Consider the following 23,749-nt stretch of genomic DNA (forward strand, 5'->3'; position numbering starts at 1 on the left):
AGGAGTGGTTTCGTAAGAAGCATTTCAAGGTCCTGGAGTGGCCTAGCCAGTCTCCAGATCTCAACCCCATAGAAAATCTGTGGAGGGAGTTGAAAGTCCGTGTTGCCCAATGACAGCCCCAAAACATCAGTGCTCTTGAGGAGATCTGCATGGAGGAATGGGCCAAAATACCAGTAACAGTGTGTGGAAAAACTTGTGAAGAGTTACAGAAAACGTATTGCCAACAAAGGGTACATAACAAAGTATTGAGATGAACTTTTGGTATTAACCAAATACTTATTTTCCACCATGATTTGCAAATAAATTCTTTAAAAATCAAACAATGTGATTTTCTGTTTTTTTCCCACATTCTGTCTCTCATGGTTGAGGTTTACCCATGTTGACAATTACAGGCCTCTCTAATCTTTTCAAGTAGAATAACATGCACAATTAATTGGTGGTTAACTAAATACTTATTTGCCCCACTGTATATATATATATATATATATATATATATATATACACACACTTACAACCTCCAAAACTGAAGCTTTTCACAATATACTGATTTTCTGAGTTTTGAAATCAAAACAAGGAATTTCTTGAGTTATGTCAATTTGTGTGTAATGATCCTATGTGATGGTTTAATACTTAATCTTAAATTGTCAAACTCCTTTATTTGATATTCTATTTTTTTTGTGTAGTATATGACAAGGAAAAAAATATTGAAGCACTTTGGTATTTTAGCCACCAAGCCCAAAGTGGACAAAAGGTATTCCACACATGTTTTGGTCTCATTCCTAAAGTAATGGCAAACAGCACAAACACAAAAAAATGATTAAAATAACCACTCTAGATGGAACATACAATGGTTGTAAGACCAACAGTAAAAAAATATTGTGACTTGACTCTGTCTCCTACATTTTATTTTGCAAAATGGTGTCACACTATCAGACAAAAAGGAAAAAAAACCTCAAGATCATGTCAGATGAAGCTCATTCCACAGATATTTTATTGTCGGGGTCCATTGGTTTTGGCGGCCCTTGTATATATGGCTGTACTTCAGTTGACTGTGGGAACTTGGTTCAAGCTGTATTCCTTTGCTTTGAGTCGCAGGTTGGCAATACTGTTAGCCATGTTCATTCCCTGGGAAGTATTAGGGTTGGAGCAAGTAGGTGGATAGGTGGCCATGGCACTGGGAGAACAAAGAGAGGAAAACAAGAGCTGTAAAAGGCTTACACAAATGTTACTTACAATTTACAGAAGTTAATACAAACTGTGTCAGAAAAATCAGGTAAAAATATTCAGTTAAAGCCAGACATACACACACACATTGCAAAAACACAAGATGGCGCCGTCAGGCGGCAGCCGGTGGCAGTCGCTCTGTCCACTCTTATCTGTTTTTCGCGCTTTACAGCCTTTCTATCTTTTTTATTACATTTTAATATTTCTTAATACATTCCTTTTTACTTTACTCTGTACTTTAAACTTTTTACTTTAATGTTTTTACAACTTTCTTTGTTCTGTTAGCCTGGCTTCCTTCTGCTACTTCTTTTTTGGAACTATTTGTGAAATATGAATTGTATTCTTATATTTAATCTTGCACCCTTCTGCACTCTTATGAATTTAGTCACTAGAATAGAATTTTTACTGACACCTACAGGTCAAGGCCTGTCATCACTTTGTATATAACACACCCCTTTCGTGTTCCCGCCTAAAGTTTGTCTCCGCCTAAACTTCTATTAAATACCGTCACCGACCGAGCGGACGGCGTATCTGGTTGGGGGACCTCGACGTGGACGCTAGCTCTGTCCGTCCGCTCCCCCCTTCTTAGGAAGGGTGGGGGCTAGCCAAGGGGGCTAGCCAAGAACAAAGGAAGCGGAGCGAGCAACGACCATTTTGAGAGCGGTCAGGATGGGGCCTCCCTCCCAGATAACCTCCATCGGCCGGGAGTCAAAAACTACCACGTGTTTTGCTGCTTCCTCTGTATGAAGATTATTGTCGAGGCAACCCAGCTTTGACATTTTGGTGCCGAGAACCTGAGATTCTTCTCTGCTTTCCGGCCACGGCAGATCGACAGAAGGATGGATGGCTTGACGTCGGCTACTCCGGCCTTGAGAGAGGGCGATCTGGCCCGCTGGCCCGGGAACAGATTACGAATTATCCTTTCGTACAGAGGAGGCACCAAAAAACGGTAAGGCACTTTTTAAAATTAATTTGTAGAATCCAACCCAGCATAAGGCCCCGTTTCCCTTCGAGGAAGGGAGATGCTCCATTCGTCGGAGGAAAATAAAAAATAAAAAGTTGCGTATACTCTTCCCTGTGTGTTGGGGAGGCATCTCTCGGTGTGTCGGATTGATGTATAAAAGTATACAGCAGGATAAAAGGCTGTGTGTCGGCCTATCTGCCTGGAAAGCAGACAGTGGAGGAGGTCGCGCCTCCCCGCCAAGGGACTTCGAGGGTTGTGTTAAAAATATAGAAGAAATATATTGTTATACAGTGCCAAGATAATGAAAGAGCTCGATATGAAGAAAAAAAGAAATAGAATAAAACTATAAACGCATGCAATTAATCTTCATATGAATAGATATATATATATATATAAGTACGCTATGACGCGTTCATAAACGATATATAAGTACGATTGCCGCGAAAAATAGGAGTTTAATCGGCAAAAAAGAATACTTACACGGATAAAAATAAGTATTTAAGAGATAGTGGATTGGGACAGGATGGGGGGGGTGAAAAGCAGACCACATGTGAGAGGAAAAAATGGCGTCGAGCCAACTGAAGTTAAAACTGCCTTTCTTCCCCAGCCCACTTTCCACTAACCCAGGAAGATATATATATTAGGCCTGTTAAGAAACAGTGCCCCCCCTGTTCAGCCCACTCCTCGTGCCAGGCTCCACTCGCAAGCCAGGAGCACGAGGGGGGGGGAGGATTGGAATGCAAGAAATCTCAGGTTACATCTCACATTCCACACGATGAAGCAGGGAGTAGCAGTGATGGAGAGACAGAGAGGCAGAGAAAGAGGGGAAGAGAGTTGGAGACAGAAAGTTGACAATGTAACATATTAGTGACAAATTATGGGTCCTCTAATAAACACTGAAATTTATCATTAGGAAATGATTAAGAAATTGCTAAGTAGAGGGTTAGTTTCTCTAAATTTTAATTGTGGTAAGAGTGAGCTACAAAAAATGGCTCTTATATTAAATAAACACAATCTTGGAGCAGAATAGCAATTCAACAAGTGCAATTTAGCTATTTTAGCAAACAGAGAGTGAATTGCGATTTAGACTTAAGTATTAAGAATTATCCAAAGTATTAGGTAAATTGTACCTGGCAAGTTTAGATAAAATAATTAATTTAGGATAGGCATAATTTCCCTGAGATGCAATAAACATCATGAGATATCATCAGTGCAAGGATTATATTTCATTGTTTTGCCCATCAACAGATGAAATATGCTTTAGCGCGAGTCATATTAATAACGATTAGAATATCACGGATCGCCTAAGAATCAAACAATTGATGCCAACCAAACAACATTGACCTATTTCCTTTTAGAATGACTTGCCATGACACAGCGAAAGGTGGTTAGCTGCCAAGAAGCCCCAGGACTGGGGATGGCGCTCTTCACCAGTGATAAAAAAAAATGCAGACCACTGATGTCTGAAAATGAGTGTGAGCGTGAATGGTTGTTTGTCCCTTTTGTGTTTTTGATTGGCCGACCACCGAGATATGATCAATCGGTTAGGTATCAAGGTGGAAAATGATTTAGCAAATTGGAATCGATTTCAGAATTCGCCAATAAGCCGTTTCACGGATGGCAACGCCAAATTATGGAAAAATATTTCGTCCAAGGAAATTTTTAATGAAAAAGCAGCAGTACTCCAAATGTGAAATTTGAAGTGGAGAAACAAATCTGCTATGCGAAATTTGGGAGCACTGGGAAAAACAAAGACAGTGCTTGATACGAAATTCCAAAGTACTATTGATTTATTGTGATAATGGCATCCAAACTGTGTTAACAGAATAATTGACTGAATTGAAAAAAGGTTCCATATTTCGTTATGAAATCATTGCGCCTACATAACGAGGTCAACCGGACAACAAAATATGGACATCCTATTTAGTAGAGCATACCAAACGTCATTATTCACTACACGATTGGAACTAGAGGATGAGGCTAATCTGGCTATCTGCATAAAAGAAAAAACTTTAAAGGAACACACTGAATTCGGGTTAGCAGGAGGAGACTGTGCTTCCTAACAGAAAACAGACTGGACCAACGGCGGTCCCGGGAGCCTGGGTGCTTAACACAATTGCTGACCAACCAGCAGACATGAAAATAGCGGGATCCATTTTGTGCACTGTAAGAAGGTTCTCTCAGTTGAAACGTATGAGGAGACAGGTAAGATAAACTTTTTGACGTAATCAGACAAAATGGCAAGCACTCCAATATTGATTGGAAAGATTATTTCTCGGGGAGCAATGCTGTAAGCCATAAGGATTTTTTTATATTGGTTTTATTGTCTCCATAAAAAAAGTGAAAGCGTTTCAATTGAGACTAAACCTTCTTACAGATAGTTAAAGTAAACAATTGAGACTAGATCTTCTTACAGATTTTTAAAGTAAACAATTAGAGAAAAAATAAACTACAATGGATAGAAATGTAACTAGATTTTAATTGTATGCCTGATTATTGAAAAATATTGATTAAGAAAGTTTTATAGGAGATGATTGACAAACTCCAAAGACAATGGAATGTTACATTTGATAAAAAGACTACTAGATTGGGATATTTTGAATTTCAAACGACTGAGTTTAATATGCAACGCGATACACATTGTTAAATGAATTGGGACTTGATTAGTATGCATTTTATAAGTAATGAGTTTTAATTGCTTTAAAGGATACAATTATGCTAAAATATTAACCTTGACAAACAAGGAGTGATTACAATTTAGTGGGTTCAATTCTATTCAGAATTATAAATGTGTGCATTTTGTTTCTGGATATTAATTGACGTGAATTTAACTGTTACAGAGAACGGGAAAGCTGTTTTCCTGAGGAGAAAGCAGCCTGGTTTGCTTTTTGTATTTTTCCTATTTTTAATATGATGAGTTAATTTGTGTAATTACAGGAAAGGGAAAAACAAATATGGTTCTTGATCTTAACAAGGAAGCAGTGATCATAATAGAATACCAGCTAGCATATTTGATTTTGACTGATAAAGCATTTAAATTTTCACAAACTATAGTGATGGAATAAGTAAGATTGTTTTGATTTTTGTTCATTGGGGTATTAAGCCGAACCAAATAGCTGTAAGCAAATGTTAAGCACGTGTTGAAGACAACGACAGAACACAGCAGCTAAAGCAGCAGCGCAAACACTTCCTGCACAGCATACACAACAACAAAAACTGAGTCGCTCTCAAAAACGGTATTAATTGATACGCAAAACATTGCACCACAGAAGGAAAAAATGCATGGATACATGAAGACACAGAACAGTCTGCAGACGAACTGTACACAGCTAAAGGCCTACCGTGCCTACCAAAAATTTATTCCAAAATTGAGCCATAAATGTCTCAACAGGGAGGAATGATATGATGGACATCGAAATACCTACTTTTAAAATTTTTGTAGGAACTGTCTAATTTGTTACATATATAATGTGCAAGGTAACCTCAGGTCCAAACCAGGACAACGTCCAAAAGGGACCTACCCATTTGAAATTATACACATGGATTTTATTGATCTGTAAAGAACATGTGATCTCCAGAATCATCTGGAGTGACAATGGAGCTCATTTTGCAAACAGCATAGTGCAAAACATGGCAAAACACCTAAGTAGAGCGAACAAATGGTACGATAAAACCAAGGCTTGAGAAAACCATGGGGGAGATAAATAAGCCATGGCCAGAACGCCTAACACTGGCCAAAACGTATATGAAGATAGTACCAACTAGCTCGGGATTAACACCTTTTTGAGATAGTTCATGGAAGACCATTCCAACTTCCTCTATGGGAAGATGAACCATGACGAGAGACTAAGGAAGGAGAGAAACTTATCCAAAGAACATGTAAGCTGCCGTGATCCTTTTGTCTATCTTGCAGGAGGTGGTGAAGCCAGGTGACTGGATCCTGATCTGAGTCATAAAAGGAAGTCCTGGTTCTCTCCACGATGGGAAGACCCATTCGTGGCCCAACTCACCAACCTCCACAGCAGCAAAGATCACTGAAAAGTCAAAGTCGATTCACCAACCTCAGGTCAAGGTAGTTCGAGACACAGGTGACTCTTGAGTAGACTGTAAGTCGGACGGTGTCAAAACCCTTGTCCGTGAAAAACTCATCTGACGTCTACTCACCTGCCACGAGCACCCCTCACTTAACCCTGACCTCCCATAGACTTTGCGCCTCTATACAGAAGCCACAGTGAAAGCTGTTGCCACCCACATCACAGTGACTGAACTGTCAGTGACTGCACTGTCAGTGACAACCTGGGCGTGTCTGAACGCCCCACCCACAAAGACTCAAGCTGGAAACCAAGATGGTGACATACTCCTATCACAGAGGAGAGTGAAGTGGTATAGAAAGAACAACCTGGAGAACTACTATGAAGAAGACGTGTGGTATAATTTCATGGTGTTCCAGAAAAAACTGATTGTTGCGAATGAAAGTAGTTGCCGTATACCCATTTCCACAGATCCTGACATCCTGAATTCACTGGGTCTAGGCGTCACATTTAAATCTGCAGTCGTGCAGATGGTCTAAGATGCATTCCTTTTAAGGAGAGTGAACATAACAGTAAGAGATCAAAATCAGTGCAAAATCAGTGCAATTCAAACCACGTGATTCAATCTGGTGCGATGATGTTCCTGTTGACCAAAGGTTGTGGTCCACCCCCCCAGAAAATCATGTGTAAAGACATTGAGCTGTTACATGAGTGTTCATTAACCAAACAGTCAAGGCCCTACAGGGTATAGCAGATGATTTAAAAGCCTTTATGGAAGTTGCAGGACCAATAGTCCTGGATCTGATAACAGCCAAAGATGGAGATGTGTGTGCCATGATGGGAGAACACTGCTGCACCTTCATCCCAGATGAAACCAGTACATTACTCGTGCTGTAGCTGAAATAAAGGCCCTAGTCAACACCATGGCCCAGGATCATTCAGCCGTAGGTGTATCATTGTGGTCGTGGTTAATAACCGGGTCATGATTCTCAATTCTGTTTAAAATTGCAACCTTGCGTTTTTTGCTACTGTTCTGTATTTTTTCTGTGTGTAATCCCCTGTATGAAAGTTATGATTCAAAACACAATCCAGCACACGCTAGTAGCTTATAGTGACACAGTATCCCCGCATGACAGACCATACTGGAGATTATCGCATTCTTTCGAAGTGTGACGAGTCCTCTATGCAAATGTGTTTGTCTTGATTTAAATATTGGGTTCGCTCATTAAGAGGGACGTAGAGGAATTTTTACCACTGATTACATCATTTCTCGCCTCTGCCTTGACATGTGATTTTGTTATTTTCCATACCCTGTTGCGTAACTGTCAATGATATTTGTATTCTAGAACCTGGAGGGGAGGGATACAAATTAATATGTTTAATGAAAATTCTTTCAAGTCACAACAGGGGGGAAATGTGAAATATGAATTGTATTCTTATATTTAATCTTGCACCCTTCTGCACTCTTATGAATTTAGTCACTAGAATATAATTTTTACTGACACCTACAGGTCAAGGCCTGTCATCACTTTGTATATAACACACCCCTTTCGTGTTCCCGCCTAAAGTTTGTCTCCGCCTAAACTTCTATTAAATACCATCACCGACCGAGCGGACGGCGTATCTGGTTGGGGGACCTCGACGTGGACGCTAGCTCTGTCCGTCCACTCCCCCCTTCTTAGGAAGGGTGGGGGCTAGCCAAGGGGGCTAGCCAAGAACAAAGGAAGCGGAGCGAGCAACGTCCATTTTGAGAGCGGTCAGGATGGGGCCTCCCTCCCAGATAACCTCCATCGGCCGGGAGTCAAAAACTACCACATGTTTTGCTGCTTCCTCTGTATGAAGATTATTGTCGAGGCAATCCAGCTTTGACACTATTCAGCCATGCCTATGCTTCATACACATAAGATTAGCTGTGAACAATACGCAGCAGAAGGAGCAACATCTCAATGCCGCTGGAAATCCAGAGCTGGACGCTTCAGACCAACCATTGCATCTATTACTATGGGGAAAGTGAGATCCCTACCCGATAAGAATGAAGAGCTGTCGGTGCTTACCAGGCCGGAAATGGAGTCGAGGGGTTGTACTCAGCTACTGTTGATTCTTCAGCTCCAGACTACTGAGGGACTGTGCGGATAACCTTGGAAGAGTGACTCTGCATATTTTCAACCTCGGTCACAGTTTGCAGAAGTTTCCCATCTTGTGGAAGACTTCCTGTGTGTGGTTCCAGTTTTATCTAACTCTACAACATCTTTTTCTTGTGTCTGAATCCGTTTTTGCTACTGCAACCAAGAGGGTGCCGCTCAAGTGGTAGCCGGTAGCGGTAGCTCCTTCTGCTATTGCTCGTTTTGTGTTTTTGCTGCTTTTCTGTCTTTTTTATTGCATTTTGGTATTTCTTGATGATTTCCCACATACTTTGCTTTGCTTTGTACTTTGTGCTTTTTGCTTTGTTGTTCTGCAGCCTTTGCGACTCGGCCCCACCCGTCGCGTGGCTTGGTTTTCTTTGTGCTAGTCCTAGACGTCTTTGGAGCCATTCAGCTGTGCCTCCGCTGTCATGCATGCAGGATCAGCTGTAAGCAGTGGACGATAGTGATAGAAAAGGCAAAGCTCCAGACCGAGCATTCCATCATTGTTATGGGAGCGTGAGATCTCTCCCCGGTCAGATGGAGGAGCTGCCGGTGCTTGCTTTGAAGCCCCCCACCGGCCTCTCCGCTGCTGCTGATTAGGTGATAGGACAGTTTAGGAGGATAGGCAAGGAAGATGATCTTTAAAACCTCCAGACTACTGAGGGACTGTGCGGCAACCTCAGTCTCAGTCTGCAGAAGGTCCCCATCTTGTGGACTTCCTCTGTGTGGCTCCAGTTTTTTACCTAGGACTACAATGTCTTGTGTGTCTTGTGTCTGTCTTGCTACTGCAACCAAGAAATTTCCCAAATACGGGATGAAATAAAGTTCTAACCTAACCTAACATTCCATTTTTTCTGAAGTCAGATTAGGCTAAAGTTCTCCTGTTTCAGGTCAGTCAGGATTACCAAACTTTTGTGCAGGTTCCCGCTGGTGCCGCTATGATTGAGTGCGAATGGTTCTCTGTCTCTGTATGTGCCCTACGGTTGACTGATGACCAGTCTAGGGTATAGTCTCCCCTTTGGCCAAAGTCCGCTGGCATAGGCTCCAGCAACCCATGCAACCCATGCAACCCTTACGAGGATGCTTGGTTCGGTAGATGAATATTTAATTTTGTTAAATGCCACAAAAATGAGAGATAATTTCATATTTTAAAGTTTGGAAAAGTACAGATGATGATGTTTTGGACTTGGAACCTCCTGATTGGTTAACTTACAACATTTGTATATTTAAGGCCACACCTTCCTTGCTTGAAATCATGTAAAAATACTAATAAATCAGGTAGGAAATCGTAGAGAGAATCGCGGAGCTCCATAATTCCTCCTTGGGGGCAATTCTCAGATACTTAAAGGTTCCAACCTCATCTGTTCACTTATAGACATCATGGGAATGGCATCACACTGCTCAGGAAGGAGATGGCCTCTATGTCCCAGAGATGAATGTGTTTGGGTCCGAAGCCTGCGAATCAATGCCAGAAGAAAAGCCATGCCATGGAAAACAATTGATTGAATGAATGATAAACGGAGATAATTTCTTCCTACAACAGGAAATAGAGTCAAACCACGCCTACAAATTATGTAAGAAATTTAAGGAGAGAAGCAGGCAACTAGTATAATGGATTGGACAGCACAGTCACCACATCTCAACCCCATTGAGCCGTTGAAGCTTTACTTTTGAATGGTAGCGTGCAGTAATACCCCAACATACGAGCAATTTGAGATATGGGTAAAATTTCGAGCAAATATTTATCTTGAGATACGAGACAAATTTTGATGTACGAGCATACAGCGGACGCGAGAGGCTACTCATAAGAATTTTTTAATAATGCATTTTTTCAGTGTTTTTTCCACCTTAGTCAGAGTAGAATGGCGGAGCTTGATCGCAAATACGAGTGGAGCATACTACTTCTCGTTGGCAAGTGGTCGTGCGTTATCCTATTGAGGACATTTGTGTGCATCATTTTTGGAATATTTTGAAGAGAAGACAAAAGCAAAAAACCCTCAATAGGTTCCTTTTAGCTACAGCTGAAAGTCAGGGTGGCAAAGGGAACCAACCCGGGAAAAGAACGGTATAAAAATTAGAAATAAGTTTAGTGTAAGCTTAGTATAAGCTTATTTTTGAGTGTCTGTATCGTAATCCAAGTTCATTTAAATTTGTTTATGTTATGTTATGAGACGTTGCCGTGCAAAAAATCTCTCTGTCCTTCTCTCTCTCCCCTCCGCGGAATCTGTCTAATTTTAGTACTATTAAACATCATAACCACTGGTTATTTGTTACTCTGTTAATAGATGGCAAATTAGAACGAATAAAAATATTCTTCCAATCCAATATCCTGTTTTTGGTGTTTATTTAGAGGGTTGGAACAAATTAATTTGTTATTAGTTCATTACTATGGGAAACTTTCATTTGAGATACGAGTAACGCATTAAGCTCGTATCTCGAGGTACCATTGTACAGTATGCGTGTGGGTGGGTTTATGTTATAGCTGTGCTGGGCCTTCAGGGCGTGCAAGGGCTTCTCTGCTGGCCAAACAATATCTGAATATTAGACAGGTGTTAATTATATTATGTCCATGAATACTTATTTAATAATTCCGTATTATCTGTCAACTTCCTTCCATTGCTTTTCCTGTGGTTGCGCTGCATCCATATTGTGTTTTCATATGTAAGCATTAAACCAATCACATTTCAGCTATTACCGTATTTACTCGCATATCAGCCGCTTTTGGTGGACAAAAAATGATGACTGAATCGAGGGTACGGCTATTATGCACATGAAAACACGACATGCACGAAACTGCAAGTTGACGACGCCATGACACGATGACGTCACGACGCGATGGCGCCGTGAAGTCGTGACACAATGGCGCCGTGAAGTCATGACGCAAGACAATGCGGCCGATACGGTCATTCATTTCAAAATAGAGAAAAGATAAACAGATAAAACACTAAACTAAATTTATTTTGACGTCTATGAATGAAATTCAAGATAAAAAAAAGTATGTATTTTGAATAGAACGTGAAAAAACTCATGTTTCTGTTCGTCACTGCTCACTCGGGGCACGGCCATCTTACCTAGGCTGGGGCACAGCCATCTTACCTAGGGCGCTGCCGTCTAAACCTATAAACGTGCTCTGACTGGACGCGAGTAGCCTTCATTTTGAAATAAAACAAAATAACACTTTGATTTTTTTCGTTTTATTTCTTGTTCGAAAGTGACAACTATTGGAGTAATATGAACCATTGAAAGAATTGAGATATTTTGACATTAGAAGCACTATGGCTGCCTCAACATCTTCAACTTCTGGTAAGAAAATTGTAATTTCTGTAATTAGAAAGCATCAGGTTCTCATCAAGATATACTTATTTATTTTTTCAAATTGAATAATTTGATATTCTGCATTCACAAAGACAGGCATATTAGCTCCCTTATGATATTGACCCTAATAATGTGCTTTTGATTCATACAGTATCTCAGAACTACAACGTGTGATGATTAACACATTTGTACTCCCCATTAAAACCATGAATATGGAGGTGAAAATTGGGAATCAGGGGCTTGCTTATACGTGAGAAATTGTAAAATTCAACAATTTTGAGGCAATTTTAAGTGTGGCTTATATACTAGTAAATACGGTACAGTGGTACCCCGAGATATGAGCTTAATGCGTTCCGGGACTGAGCTCGTATGTCGATTTACTCGTAACTCAAATGAACGTTTCCCATAGAAATGAACAAAACAAATTAATTTGTTCCAACCCTCTGAAAAAATACCAAAAACAGGATATTGGATTGGAAAAACATTTTTATTTGTTCTAATTCGCCATGTATTAACAAAGTAACAAATAACTATTGGTTTAATAGTACTAAAATGTGTTTAATAGTACTAAAATTAGACCGATCTAGTGGAAGGGAGAGAGAGAGAGGGACAGAGAGAGAGAGGGGGTGGAGAGAGAGACAGAGAGAGACTTTTTGCACAGCAACGCACTCGTAACATAACATAAATAAATTTAACTGAACTTGGATTACGATGCAGACACACTAAAATATGTTTAATCTAACCTTACACTAAACTTAATTCTAACTTTGTTTTAAATTTTTATACCTTTCTCCTCCCGGGTTGGCTCTATTTGCCCCGCCTCCACCCTGACTTACAGATGCAACCTATCGAGTGTTGTTTGCTTTTGTCTTCCCTTCAAAATATTCCGAAAATGATGCACACAAATGTCCTCACAATAGGATAACGCACGACCACTTGCCAACTTGGTAAGTAGTACTCCTTTCGTATTAGCGAACAAGCTCCGCCATTAGCACTGACTAACGGGAAAAAAACACTGAAAAAATGCAACGCTGCGCCCAGTGCTCGTAGTTCGTTGCAACCAGAAATACAGTGCCCATGATGTTCTTATGAGCAACCTCTCACGTCCGCATATATCAAAATTTGTCTAGTATCTCAAGATAAATATTTGCTTGAAATGTTACTCGTATCTCAAATTGCTCGTATGTCAGGGCACTCGTATGTCGAGGTATGACTGTATTTCTTGCCAGGGTCAGCAAATTATCTGGAGGCCTTCATAATTAGTTCTGCAGGCCCTTTTCCATAGAATAGGTGTCGGTCAGACAGTTGCTTTAACCAATCAGAATTTGAGTTGGCGACACCAAGGGCTTCTTAAAGGCATACAAAAACGTCAGCGTTATTACACCCTATGATTGGATAGTGGACTAGCCAGAGATAGAAAACTGCATTTGTAGCGAGCTGCACAAGCAAATGTATTGTTGTGTTTATTTAATAGTGATTTTGTAAACCCACAATGGCTGAAGGAGAAGAAGAAATGGATTTGGTTTGCTGTCAAAGCCATTTTCAAGGCTGACTTTTGAAGAGAAGCTAAAGAAAGCGAAGCAAGCTAGCAAGCTTGTCACAATTGGGAAAATGATTTGTCTGCCACATCCTAGCCACTAACAATGGAGTGACATTCCTGGGTCACAGGTGAAGAAAATTAGGGAAATCTTAATAAACCTGATTACTGTCATTTTTGGGAGGCAAACCGAACTTTCATTTCAGGAAATCACAGGAACACAAAGGTAATCTATACAACAGACTAGTTGAAACCTTCTTAAGGAAAGAAAGGAGGATTGATTTTGTGTACAAATAGAAATGAATTTTGGTGAGTAAAATCATTTTTCTAAAATGTGGCTATATTCCTAAATACTATTGGAATTTTATGAGGTTATTATTGATGATTTGTTGTGTGTTGCATCTGTAGCTGCACTAAAGGTTTTATAAAAGTTCCATAAAATACTTATTGAGGGTTAGATTGATTCAGACGATGCACTAGTACTGAGGGCCGATGTGTGAAATGCACACCGAGGAGCAAAGTGGAAGTTTAATTTTCCCCAAAACGTTGACAGCAATGAAGATGAATAACGTGGTCTTAGTACTGAAACCATTTATAAGCAAGCTTTGAAAGTATTGGACAGAAAGCCAAAAATCCACCACCACTGTCATATTAAAAAAAACAAATGCCTGAACTAGAACAATGCTGTTAAATACGAAGATGCCACATTAGTCTACAAAATCTTCCAATACAAAGCCCCTCCCCCACTGCAAGATTTTGTACCAAATAAATTCGAAGACAACAACAAGGGCTAGAGGTGAATGTAGTTCCCTTCAAAAATAGTGCTTTCAGCCAAAGCAGCTTCTCTGTCTGCGGCGCCCATACCTAGAACTCAATACCAATTGACATAAGTGAACTCCCTTCTCTGAACCTCTTCACCAATCATCTTAAAGCCTGTCTGTTTGACAAACAAAATTGCAATCCCGATGCTGTCTAAATTTGTGCTATGTGTGTGTTAATGTGCCTAGTGCAGGGGTGGCCAACTCCGGTCCTCGAGAGCCGCTATCCGGTGTGTTTTCCATATCTCCCTCCTCTAGCACACCTGAATCAAATGACCAACTCATCAGCAAGCCGTCCAGAAGATTGATACCGATCCTGATTATTTGATTCAGGTGTGTTGGTGAAGGGAGACATGGAAAACAGACCGGATAGCGGCTCTCGAGGACCGGAGTTGGCCACCCCTGCCCTAGTGTATGCCATTGTTTATCTTGTACCTATTCAAGGGACTAAAGAAGGAAATTAGCCTACGGCTACAATCTTACATATTTACATTATTCATTAACATGAATATAGATAGATATGGTCATTAATATGTGCTGTCCCTTATCAAATAAATAAATACATAAAAAAGTGTACAAGAGATAGATGACAGCCATCAAATATGGCAATCGTCTTGACGGTGTCCTTGTACAAAACATATTTGTACAAAAAAGAAATAGCAGTTACAATTTCCCATTACCATGTTCTGTGTGCACCAAAAACCTCCCGGACAAGCTCATTACTATGCCACACGTCGGGAATGAGAAAAAGTGGCATAGTAGCGAGAGTGGCATAGTAACGAAGGTTTTTAAAAGTTTTATTGTACAAAAAAAACAGCTTTATTTTCTCATGTTATCCATCAGCTCAGTCCAAATTGATTTCACTCACCCACAATGGGATCGCAAAAAGGAAAAAGAGGAATGAAATGTACTGTATGACAGAAAGTGAGCCATATTTAATCTATAAAGCTATTTTTTCACTTGACCTACGCTTGACACCAGATCAACGCTGCATGTTGTGCTAGGTCAGTCCACACAAGAATGTAGTGCTGACTTTGGACTCCTATGCAGATTAGGTATGATGTTTTTAACACAAAATCTTTTAACTGGGCTGATTAGAATAAATAGCTGACAATAATTGTATCCTTCTTGCTGAGAATGCCCTTCACAGTGGTTCTCTTAAATTCGACGCCCCATTTCTTGCTTTTCTCCCTGGCTAGGTTGGACTGATTCGACTCCTTCTTCGCACCATCGATTATCTCCTTCTCCTGCAACGTAAAGTCGGTTCTCTTGCGTTTCTGAACTGACATTGTGGGCTAAATTAAAAAAAATAATGAATTTGAAAATACAACACACACAATAATGGCGTAGTAGCGAGATTAAATTTATTTTGTATTGAATTTTGTCGGGGCCGAGCAAAAGTGGCATAATAGTGAGATTGGCATAGTAATAAGGTGGCATAGTAAAGAGATTTCACTGTACTTTAAAATACATTCATCTTGTTTTTTTAGCTTCTATTTTATGGTTATGGAAGGGTTAACTGTGTTTGGCTCTTTTTTTTAATACCAACCAGGACATTCATGGTATATCATTACCAATGTCAGATAATCTTTGAAAATGTTACAGTCATTCAACATTTATTATCAGGTGCTCAAGTTACTAGCGGACGAGTCATAGAGGTCAATATTCGATTTAATACAGTTTGTTTTCACACTATCAATTCACCAGTGGGGTCACAGCGTTTGTGTTGTTTGTCTTCCAAATGACAATGGAGAGTGACAGCAGTTATAGAAAGATTAACCAAAATATGCTGTCCACAGTAACTACATATATTTTTTTTTTCAAAATTAGATTCCCTTCAAAGTTTTAAGGCAAAAGAAGTAGGTAAATGTTTAATTTTTTTATTTGTGCAAGTTGGCCTTTATACATTTCAAGGCTTTGTAATTCGAGTTTACAGAACTGTTGCCCCTTTATTAAAACCCAACTAAAGATATACAGTATATTCATTCATTTTCTGAACCCGTTTACACTCATTAGGGTTTCGGGGGTGCTGTAGCCTATCCTAGTTGACTCCGGGCCAGAGGAGGGGACACCCTGAATCGGTGGCCAGCCATTCGGAGGGCACAAAAAGACGGACGCCCATGCACACTCACACCCATACCCAGGAGCAATTTAGAGTGTCCAATCAGCCTACCATGCATGTTTTTTTTGGAGTGTGGGAGGAAACCAGAGTACCCGGAGGAAACCCACGCAGTTCTGGGGCGAACATGCAAACTCCACACAGGTGGACTGATCTGGATTTGAACCCAAGACCCCAGAGCTGTCAAACTGATGCGCTAACCACTCATGCGCCGGGCCGCCCATATACAGTATAAATGAGGTACTGGAAAAACAGTAATCAAAACTTGGTTGGTTTGTTGCGCTGACTAACATTTTTGTCATGAATAAAAATATATTTGTTAAATTTTCCAATGTTACTCACTGATTTCAGGTCAAAAATTATGGTGGGGTCTCAAATTTTGGGTTCTTTATCAGAATTATACCATGATCTTAATGAGCTCTTAGTACCGCTAACATTGTTACCAATATAAATAAATCATAGTGATTCTTATATATTTGAAAGTACAGTGGTACCTCTACTTACAAATTTAATTGCTTCCAGAAGTGGTTTTATAACTTATAGAATTTGTAGAAGCACATTTTATATATTTTATATTGCATTAGCATAGTATACCTAATTCCTATGAAATATGTATGCAAAAGTATGTACGTATGGTAAAAAAATAGATAAAATAATTTATTAAGCCATTAAAATAAATGCATATTAAAATTGATAATATTTTCAAATGGGTGGAATTGTGGCAGGGGAGAGAACATACTGTAACCCACAAGTCAGAATCAGGGAGACGCAACTTCTTTCTACCCAATGGGAGGCAAGCGAAGTGATGGGAAATAGCTAATGCACATGTGTCAAAGTGGCGGCCCAGGGGCCAAATCTGGCCCGCCGCATCATTTAGTGTGGCCCGGGAAAGTAAATCATGAGTGCCGACTTTCTGTTTTAGGATCAAATGAAAATGAAGAGTGTAGATGTGTATTAAATTTCCTGATTTTCCCCCTTTTAAATCAATAATTGTAATTTTTTAATCATTTTTTTCTGTTTTTTTAGTTCAAAAATCATTTTGTAAAATCTAAAAATATATTTTAAAAAAACCTAAAATAAACATTGTTTTAGATCTATAAAAAAACTGAATATTCAGGGCTTTTAATCCAGTTCTTTTGATAAAAAAAATAAATCTAAATATTATATCTAAAATGGTCCGGCCCACGTGAAATCAAGTTGACGTTAAACCGGCCCGCGAACCAACCCGAGTCTGACACCCTTGAGCTAATGGGAAGTTATTGTTTTGAATGTGTTTTGATACACATGCACAAGGCTAAAGATTCAACTCACACGCACGCACATAAATAAACACACTGAGACGTCTCAATTGTGGAATCCACCCCTCCCTTTGAGTTGAGACGTCCATGTAATCAGGGCCGTGTGGTGACAAAACCTAGTACGGACAAAATCATACGCAAAAAGCATGTTCCCAAGGCATCATGACCCTCTTTTTAAGAAGTGCTGGTTTGACAATTCCTGGTTTCTTAAATTCTCCCATAAAAATAAACAAATCAAACGGTAATCTGAAAAATTACTTCAATGAAAAAATATATTTCAAACATATTGACATCAAGTACCACTCACAACCATATCACTGATCATACCGGAATCAAGTACACCACCACACATGAAATTCAATTATTCAAACAGAACTAAACTGAAAAATGTTTTTGGTTCAAAGTGGTGGTTCAAGTATCTAAGAAAACAGAATTTATACAGAATTCAAAGAACACTGCCAAATGTTGAAAAAAAAGTTTAAAATCGAAATATTTTTCATCTACACGTCCCATGCTTACAGGGTTGTCACTAATACTGCACTTTGGTTTCCTGGGATTGGCTGGCTAAAATGATCCAATTCTGCATCGGTTATGTTCCTGTAAAACATAAAAGCAAATTTATTCCTTCATTTATTTTCTGTAATGCGCATGCTCACAAGGGTCGCGGGGGGTGCTGGAGCCTATCCCAGCTGTCTTTGGGCACCACGTGGGGGACACCTCGAATTGGTGGTCAGCCAATCGCAGGGCACAAGGAGACGAACAACCATTCACGCTCACACTCATACCCAGGGGCAATTTAGAGTGTTCAACCAGCCTACCATGTTTTTGGGATGTGGGAGGAAACCGGAGTACAGTAATCCCTCGATTATCGCGATTAATGTAGACCAGACATGGCTGCGATAAACGAAAAACCACAAAGTAGGGTCACCCCTATTTAAATTATTTATTTAATTATTTATTTTTACTTCAGTGCTGAGTTCTAGTATCAAACGGAGGACAGGGGAGTGGCTTCCGCTTGTGAGTTTCAGCGTGGATTTTCACATCTTTATGAACTTACAAAAAAAAATCCCCCAGAAAAAAATCTGCGATGTAGTGAAACCGCGAAAGTTGAAGCCGCAATATTCGAGGGATTACTGTACCCGGAGGACCGACCTGGGATCGAACCCGCAAACCCAGAACAGTGAGGCCGCCAAATTGTTAATAATAATTAAAAAATAATAATAGCAGTAGTTTGTGCTATTATGAAGCTAGTGAATAAATAACTTCACTATAAATAATTTTCCTTGCAATTTTGATGTTATTTTTTTTAAAAATAAAATATAGATAATACCTACATATTTTATTTTTTTCTCCATTAGATGAAATATGAATAATTTTACACAGCATCCTAATCGGTAAGAAATATTAGTTCAGTTAAATGCTTTCTCCCTAACTCCAAATTAATCAAATGAGGCAAACAATGAGGACTTCACCTAATCACTTCAGCATTAAATAAAACATCTAAAACGATGCAAATAGACCATTTCCCCGCGTTTGGTGATGGTGATTTACTTTCGGTTCTCCAACGTGACCGCTCGTGCACTAAAATGTGTACATACTATTACAGTAGTGGTGTGCCGTCAGGGCCTTTTCTGCTGGCCTAAGAAATATCTAAATCACAGACTGGTGTTAATTATATTTTCTCCATGAATACTTATTAAATAATTCCAAATTGTCTGTCAGCTTCCTTTCATTGCTTTCCCCCTGGTTGAACTGCTTCCCGATGTGTGTTTTCATATTGAAGCATTTAACCAATCACATTTCAGCCATTATTTGTTGCCAGGGTCAGAAATCTGCCTCAAGGCCTTCACAATCAGTTCTACAGGCTCTGCTGCATTAAACAAGCGTCGATAAGACTGTTGCTTTAACCAATCAGATTTCGAGTTGGCGACACCAAGGCCTTCTCGCAGGTTTAGGGATACGCCATCGCTTACACAAACTATGATTGGCTAGTGATAGAGTAGGCGGGCCAAAGCAGGAGTGAGCGAGCCAGAGCTCGCAAACTCTACCCACAATGGGCGACCGAGGAAAACTAATGGATTTGGTTGCAGATTTAATGACAAAGCCATTTTCCAGACGAACTTTTCCAGAAAAAATGGGCGTCATTAAGAAAGGGCGGTCAAGTCAGAAGCTAGCAAGCCTGTTACAACCCGGAAAAGGGTTTGTCCGCCACTTTCAGTTCGCTAACTACGAGCGCTACCCCTGGCTCACGGGCTCCAAGGAACACTGCAAATTGTGTTGCTGGGAGGGCTTGTTATTTGCCATTGATCGACATGGTGTTTGGAGCAACACTGGATTTGCAAATTTGACTTGTTTAATCAAAGCAGCAACGAGACACCAAAGCCCTGCCGGACACTTACACGCAACAGTGCTCTCCAAAACTTTTGGGGAAACCCGAGTGGAGTTACAGTTCAGCAAGCAAGTGCGCAGGGAAACAGAGTGCCACAACGAAAAGGTAAAGATAAATAGGGAAATCTTAAAAGTTGGATAGACCGTTATTTCTTTGGGGTAAGCAGGGACTTTCATTTCGGGGACACGATGAAAGCGCTGCATCCCCAAACAAAGGAAGTTATAATAATAATACTAATACTAATAATAGTAGTAATAATAACAAACAACAATAATAACAACAATAACAATAATAACAACAATAATAATAACAACAATAATAATACTAATAATAATAATGTTGCACTTACGCCTGTGGTAATGAAGTGCTTTGAAAAGTTGGTCGCCCGCCATATCAGGAATACAATCCCTCCCTCAGTTGACCCTCACCAGTTTGCTTATAGAGCAAATAGGTCCACTGAGGACGCCATCGCCGTAGCTCTACACACAGCACTGAGCCACCTGGAGCACCATGGGAACTACGTGAGGATGCTTTTCATTGACTATAGCTCAGCCTTCAACACTATAATACCGGACCTTTTGGCTGACAAACTCTCCCAGCTTGGACTATCCTCTTCCATCTGCTGCTGGATAAAGAACTTCTTAACCAACCGACCACAAACTGTTAGACTTGGTCCCCACCTCTCTTCCTCCATTACACTGAGCACTGGCTCCCCTCAAGGCTGTGTACTGAGTCCTCTTCTGTACTCCCTGTACACATACGACTGCACACCAACCCACCAGTCTAACTCCATCATCAAATTTGCCGATGACACCACTGTGGTCGGACTCATCTCAGGAGGGGATGAGTCGGCCTACAGAGATGAGGTCAACAAACTGTCTTCGTGGTGCTCGGTGAACAATCTCACACTGAACACCACGAAAACTAAAGAAATATTCCTGGACTTTCGCAAACACAGCACAGATCTGGCCCCACTCCTCATAAATGGAGTATGTGTAGACAGGGTCCAGTCCTTTAAATTCCTGGGGGTTCACATCACGGATAAGCTCTCCTGGTCTATCAACACCACGGCAGTGGTGAAGAAGGCCCAGAAACGACTCAATTTCCTCAGGGTACTCAGGAGGAACAACTTGGACACCAAGCTTCTGGTAACCTTCTATAGAGCCACTGTAGAGAGCTTCCTGGCATACTGCATCACAGTGTGGTACGCTGGAAGCACGGCAGCAGACAAAAAGGCCATGCAGAGAGTGATTAACACTGCCCAGAAGATCGTCGGCTGCTCTCTGCCCTCACTGGAAGACATTGCCAGCCCTCGCTACCTCAGCAGAGCCGGGAACATTGTCAGGGACCCATACCACCCTGGTCACAACCTGCTCCAGATGCTGCCCTCTGGCAGACGCTACAGGTCTCACAAAGGACGGACAAATAGACTTAAGGACATTTTTTCCCCACATCCATCAGGACTCTGAACTTGCGGTAGCACGACACACAATCCCTTCTCTGCAATAGAATCCCATGTGGGAGGAAACGGGTTACCCTTGCAGGCCCGGGGAGAACATGCAAACTCCACACAGATGGACGTAACCTGGATTTGAACGCATGACCCCAGAGCTTTGAGGATGAGACTGGGGTTTTTTTGGAAGAGGATGCATTCATGGACATTCATCAATCATGTGTGTAAATGCTGCTGTATCATGGTAAAACCAGCCTTAATCTACAAGTTCGACTGTCCTCATGCTTTAAAAACAAGAACAAAGCCTTGCTGCCTGTCAACTGGATGAGGAACCGGAAAGCCTGGATCACGAAAGCCTTCACAAACGGTTTCATCCCTCGATGAAAGGATCAAGATCTGGACTGTGCAGGAGGACTTGGCCTAAATTGAATTGAATTCAATGCTTTTATTGTCATTTTACAAGTATGAGGACGGCCTGGCGGCTGAATGGTTAGCGCGTCGCCCCCACAGTGGGGGACCCGGGTTCAAATCCAGGTCGGTCCACCTGTGTGGAGTTTGCATGATCTCCTCGGGCCTGCATGGGTTTTCTCCGGGTACTCCGGTTTCCTCCCACATTCCAAACACATGCATGGTAGGCTGATCGGACACTAAATTGCCCCTAGGTATGAGTGTGAGCGTGAATGGTTGTTTGTCTCCTTGTGCCCTGCCATTGGCTGGACACCAATTCAGGGTGTCCCCCGCCTCTGGCCCGAAGTCAGCTGGGATAGGCTCCTAGCAACCACCGCAACCCTAGTGAGGATAAAGCGGTTCAGAAAATGAGATGAGATACAAGTATAATGGGATGTAGACAATTGTTTTTAAATGCAATGTTTGCCCTCTGATGGTATTCCCATTAATCTGTTTTTTTGGATTCATATAAAGCGGAGAGGAGCTATTTAAAAAAAATATTTTTACCTCATCTCATCTCATTTTCTGAACCGCTTTATCCTCATTGGGGTCGTGGAGGGTGCTGGAACTAATCCCAGCTGTCTCCGGGCCAGAGGCGGGGACACCCTGAATCGGTCGCCAGCCAATCGCAGGGCACAAGGAGACGGACAACTATGCACACTTACACCCATACCTAGAGGCAATTTAGAGTGTCCAATTAGCTTACAATGCACGTTTTTTTTGGAATGTGGGAGGAAACCCACGCAGGTCCGGAGAGAACATGCAAACTCCACACAGGTGGACGTGACCTGGATTCGAACCCAGGACCACATAGCTATGAGGCTGACGCGCTAACCACTTGCCCCACCGAGCCACCCTTAATCTTTTTATATATAATTTGAATTAATTATATATACAATTTTATATAAAAAAATTATTTAGATATTAATACGTTACAGCCTTCATATGCTTATAATTCGTATTTGATCAATACACTTGTAATGATAATTGAGTTTGTGTACTTGGTATAGGCGTGAAGACATGTAGTATTGTAGTTATAATAGGGATAATCCTACTTCTTGTTTTCTTTTTTTATTATTGTGGCCATTCCTGGCCTACATTATCCCCGATATTCAAGGGATTACTGTATATCTTTATCAATCACAGGGTCTTTCTTGAGTTTTTCTCAGTCTTCCTAGCATAATTTGAAAATGTGTGTTTATTATTGGGGTGGGTATATTATTTTATTTATTACTTGTTTACATATTGTAAATAATTGGCTCCTAATATTGAGGTATTATTTAAATATTGTACTTACTGCTCCTCCATGTACTATATGACGAGAAAGAGAGGGAGAGAGAGATAGTGAAAGTGCTGAAGAGCTGGTCTTGTTTTGTTTGGTTCGGGTTGTTGTGTAATTTTAATGGCTTAATAAATAATTTTCTTTTTTTCCCTACATATTTAAGACAAAATTAGATACTTTTATAATTTTTGAAAGGTTTAGTTCAGGTGTTGGCAACCCAAAATGATGAAAGAGCCAGATTTAACCCTAAAATCAAATGTGTACATTACCCTACTAACAAAATGACTACATTGGCTGCAAATACATAATTATAGCCTGCATGATTAATGTTTATTTTCCCTGTAGTGCATCCTATAGACATTAAAACTACTGTGGAACACTGGAGTGCAGTGAGCGTTGGTGTGGCACATTACTCTTTTTGTTATTTGACAACTTCTCGCTACAGAGCAAACATTCAGGCAATCCTTCCGTATTGGCACTGAATGCAAATGATTCGGTCCAAGAAACGTTGAATCCTGTTCTCCTCAGTCATTTTTATCTTTTTCCCTTTGAGATCCCTGGCCGAATCACACACCCACTGGTTTGTTTACAACAGCGACCTGCCGTCACCCCCACCCTGCTTATAGAAACATCTGGCGCAGGCTATCTAGCAAATCTTGGTTAACAAAAAAAAAAAAAAATAATATTTATTCTACACATTATTACAGCATTGGAAAATGTTAAGAATGTTTGTGTCGTGTTGGTCCGCC

The 23,749-nt window shown here is 40.5% G+C and overlaps 1 protein-coding gene across 1 annotated transcript in view; it reads right to left on the minus strand.

Annotated features, from left to right (window-relative positions):
- Positions 1-888: 888 nt before the first annotated feature.
- prrx1b (paired related homeobox 1b) overlaps positions 889-23,749 on the minus strand; it is a 46,730-nt gene continuing 23,869 nt past the window's right edge. The window contains exon 4 of the mRNA XM_077594696.1: positions 889-1,174. Coding sequence (XP_077450822.1) covers positions 1,042-1,174 — 133 coding nt within the window. The 3' untranslated portion in view covers positions 889-1,041. The remainder of the gene's footprint in view (positions 1,175-23,749) is intronic.

This window comes from Stigmatopora argus, chromosome 24 (genome assembly GCF_051989625.1).
Source record: "Stigmatopora argus isolate UIUO_Sarg chromosome 24, RoL_Sarg_1.0, whole genome shotgun sequence".
In the NCBI taxonomy this organism is placed as follows: domain Eukaryota; kingdom Metazoa; phylum Chordata; class Actinopteri; order Syngnathiformes; family Syngnathidae; genus Stigmatopora; species Stigmatopora argus.